This window comes from Helobdella robusta (genome assembly GCF_000326865.2).
Source record: "Helobdella robusta unplaced genomic scaffold HELROscaffold_9, whole genome shotgun sequence".
Lineage (NCBI taxonomy): Eukaryota > Metazoa > Annelida > Clitellata > Rhynchobdellida > Glossiphoniidae > Helobdella > Helobdella robusta.
Window position 1 is genome coordinate 4607134 of NW_008705512.1, and position 3445 is coordinate 4610578.

The 3445-nt window shown below is 35.6% G+C and overlaps 1 protein-coding gene across 1 annotated transcript; it reads left to right on the forward strand.

The window, feature by feature from the left end:
• Window positions 1–1079: 1079 nt before the first annotated feature.
• On the forward strand, window positions 1080–2530 carry HELRODRAFT_136695 (hypothetical protein; the record flags this gene model as incomplete). Its single annotated transcript, XM_009033312.1, has 4 exons — window positions 1080–1182; window positions 1382–1496; window positions 1927–1981; window positions 2426–2530. Coding segments are annotated over 4 exons (378 nt in total), but the record flags the coding sequence as incomplete, so codon positions are not given.
• Between the last annotated feature and the right edge of the window lie 915 nt (window positions 2531–3445).

Sequence of the window (3445 nt, forward strand, 5' to 3'; positions counted from 1 at the left end):
CACACACACAAACACACACACACACACGTACATAAACTAACACATTTACACATCAGTAAATTATACCAAGCTATTTAATAATGTTTCTAAAAAAAATTCTCCTCCAATTGACCATTAACTATTCTAAAAACTTTTATCATTCATAATAATTATAGTGTAGTAGTAGTAGCAACAGTAGTAGTAGTAGTAGTAGAAATTGTAGCAGCAGCAGCAGTAGTAGTAGTAGTAGTAGTAGTAGTAGTAGCAATAGTATCATCATATTTATGGTAAATATTCAAGTGTTGTTCTTGCCTATTTTCGTTATTTTCGATTTCGGATACATTTTTTAAAATTTCTGCAAAAGTGTTCTCTGTTACATAAGTATCACTCCAGATCAACTTCTGGGTTCTAAAGTCCTCAGTCCTAATTTCAAATCGTGACATAAATTAGGCAAGTATGTTAATAGGGTATTGCAATATATACGGTGTAATATTATAGTATAGGGTATTGAGATGGTATATATAAGATGAGTGTTGAACTTTGTAAATGAATAAATGCTTTTGAGCTTTAATTAAATTATTTTTTGTGTTGAAATTATGTAAGTTTGGTCAAAATATCCTGTTATTCGTGAGAAAATTTTATTATTTTTAGTAGTACTTGGATGTTTTGAAATGTGAAAATTAATTTAAACTTAAATTAACATTTAGTTTTTGAATATTTATTTTTAAAACGTAACTTAGATTCAAATATTTTGTAACAGTTTTTTTAAATCATATGTTCTTGCTTGCCAACGTTTCATTTTTACTTTTAAAAAAATAATTTTAATTTAGAAATAATTTAATAAAATATTTTTAGAAAATTATTACTTCAAGAGATTGTCCTCATAAAGTTGAAATGAGTTAGTTTCTAAATTTTATTTGAATAGTAAATAAAATTAATAATTCATTAGGACAAGTTAATGATTAATCTTCCTATTATTATGATTATTCATTAATAATTATGATTAATAATTTAATGATCACACACGCGCGCACATACACACATATATATAATATATATATATATCTAACTAAGGTATCTCAGAAGATATACTCTGCCAGTTGATATCAAGCTCATTCAGTGTGAAGGAAAACTCCTACTGTCAGTATAGCAAGTTCAGGGTTGGCTGCTCACTGCTCTGTGAAGATGGCACCATTTTTAATGGTTGGTTGGTTGGTTGGTTAGTTAGTTAGTTGGTTGGTTAGTTTGTTAGTTAGTTAGTTGGCTGGCTGGTTGGTTAGTTGGTTAGTCTTTTAGGTTTGTAATAGATTAATTGATTCATTCATTAGTAGTTGGCTGATTGACTCATTGTTGTCTAAAGTTTTTAACTATTCACTTCTTGAGCAATTTTTTTTTTCACCAGGAACCAATGTTGAAAATGCCTCCTACGGCCTGACCATATGCGCCGAAAGGTCAGCCATTTGTACTGCAGTCTCCCAAGGTCACAGAAAATTCAAGGCCATTGTCGTGTCAAGGTGGTTTTGTGTGTCAGTATTTGTATTTGTAATTTTGTGTGAGGGGTTTAATTTTTAATTTTTTTTTTATAATTTGTTGCTTATTATTATTATTTATTTATTATTTATTTATTATTATTTCCTGTCCTGGTTATGACATTAAACTGACCCTCACTGCCTTGTGAGTGATGTTGGATCATCAAAGGCTAGGCCCACCACTTATAACTGTGGTTGCGTAAGGAAGGGCATCCTGTGTAAAAATTAGCCAAATAAATTACTTATGATGACAGAAGTGACAATGGCCCTCAGTATCCAGCAGAATGGCGTCGAGGTGTATTTCGGTTTCATCATAGGTAGCCAAACGGCAACCCCCGATCTTGGGGAAAATTTCGTCTAAACGTGTGTTGTTGTTGTTGTTATTTATTATTATTTAATATTATTTTTCTTTCTTCAGTGATCAGGATAAGTTTACATATCCCTGTGGTGCTTGCAGGCAGTTTATTGCAGAGGTTGTGGTGATGATGATGATGATGATAGGATGGTGATGATGATGATGATGATGATGATGATAATAGGATGGTGATGATGATGATGATGTTGATGATGATAGGATGGTGATGAGGATGATGATGTTGGTGATGATAGGATGGTGATGAGGATGATGATGTTGGTGATGATGATAATGATGTTCATGACGACGATGATGATGGTGATAGCTAAATTTTATTTGTAAGAATGATGATTAGATAAAATGCTAAAATGACAAGACACTTCAAAGTTCATTTCAATTTCTAGACTCTATTTTAAAATTTATTAAACTAACCAACTGAAACGGCTCACACACACACACACACACACGCATACGCATGCACGCACACGCGCACACGCAACATTAACAAAACACTACAAACAAGCAAACATAGAGACCCAGCACTACAACTTTTCAAAAACAGTTTGGATTGGATATAGACGTTTACAGCACAAGACCTGATGGCTCCTATGAAAGAGGAACAATCTGCGAACTACTTCCGTTTTCTTTTGGTCAGTCTGACGTCATCGAACAACAACAACTACAACAGCAACAACAACAGCATCTACTATCGCAGCAGCAGCAACAACAATCACAGCAACCGTTGCAGCAACCGTCTCAGCCGCGACTGCGAGAGCAACAACTTTTACAGCAACCGTTGCAAAAAGAACAACCACAATCACTACAACAACAGCCATTTGTGCAAACGGAAACATTCAAACAACAACAACAAAAACCAGTTACTTTGAATGGAGACACCAGGCGAAAACTGCCTCCGGCAACTTGCCAGGAAAAAACCACAAGTAGCTGTACAACATACTCCTAAGCAGCAGCAGCAACAACAACCACCCAAGCAGCAGCTGCAGCCCAAACAGCAGCTACAGCCGTCATGCAAGGTACCGGCAGAGTCACAGCAAATACTTTCCAAACAACAACAACAATCGGAACAACATCCACTAAAGCAAGGGCAGCAACAACAACAACAGCAACATCATCACGGCCACGATTGCTCTCCAGCTAGACAACAGAAACAACAGGACAAAGAACAAACGGCTAAAAGCCAGTTATCTGTTCAAAAGAAAGTTCAACAACAATCACAAGAACGCCATGATTATCAGGCATTAGAAAAACATCAGCCGCAAATGCGACAGCAACCATCACAGCCCAAACAGCCGAAACAACAACAACAACCACAACAACAACAATCGCAACAACAACAACCACCGTGCAAACAACACCACAGGGCTCACTTCCATCAAATAAACCAACAAAACCAAAATGACAGCAATGCTGATGTCAACAACAACAACAACAATGACGTCATTAAGAAGGGCCTTGACGTCATCGTGAACACTAACACTGCCACAAATAATGATGGCGATGGTGGTGCAATCATTTCTGATGAATACAATGATTTCAAAACGTATCCACTATATAAGCCTTA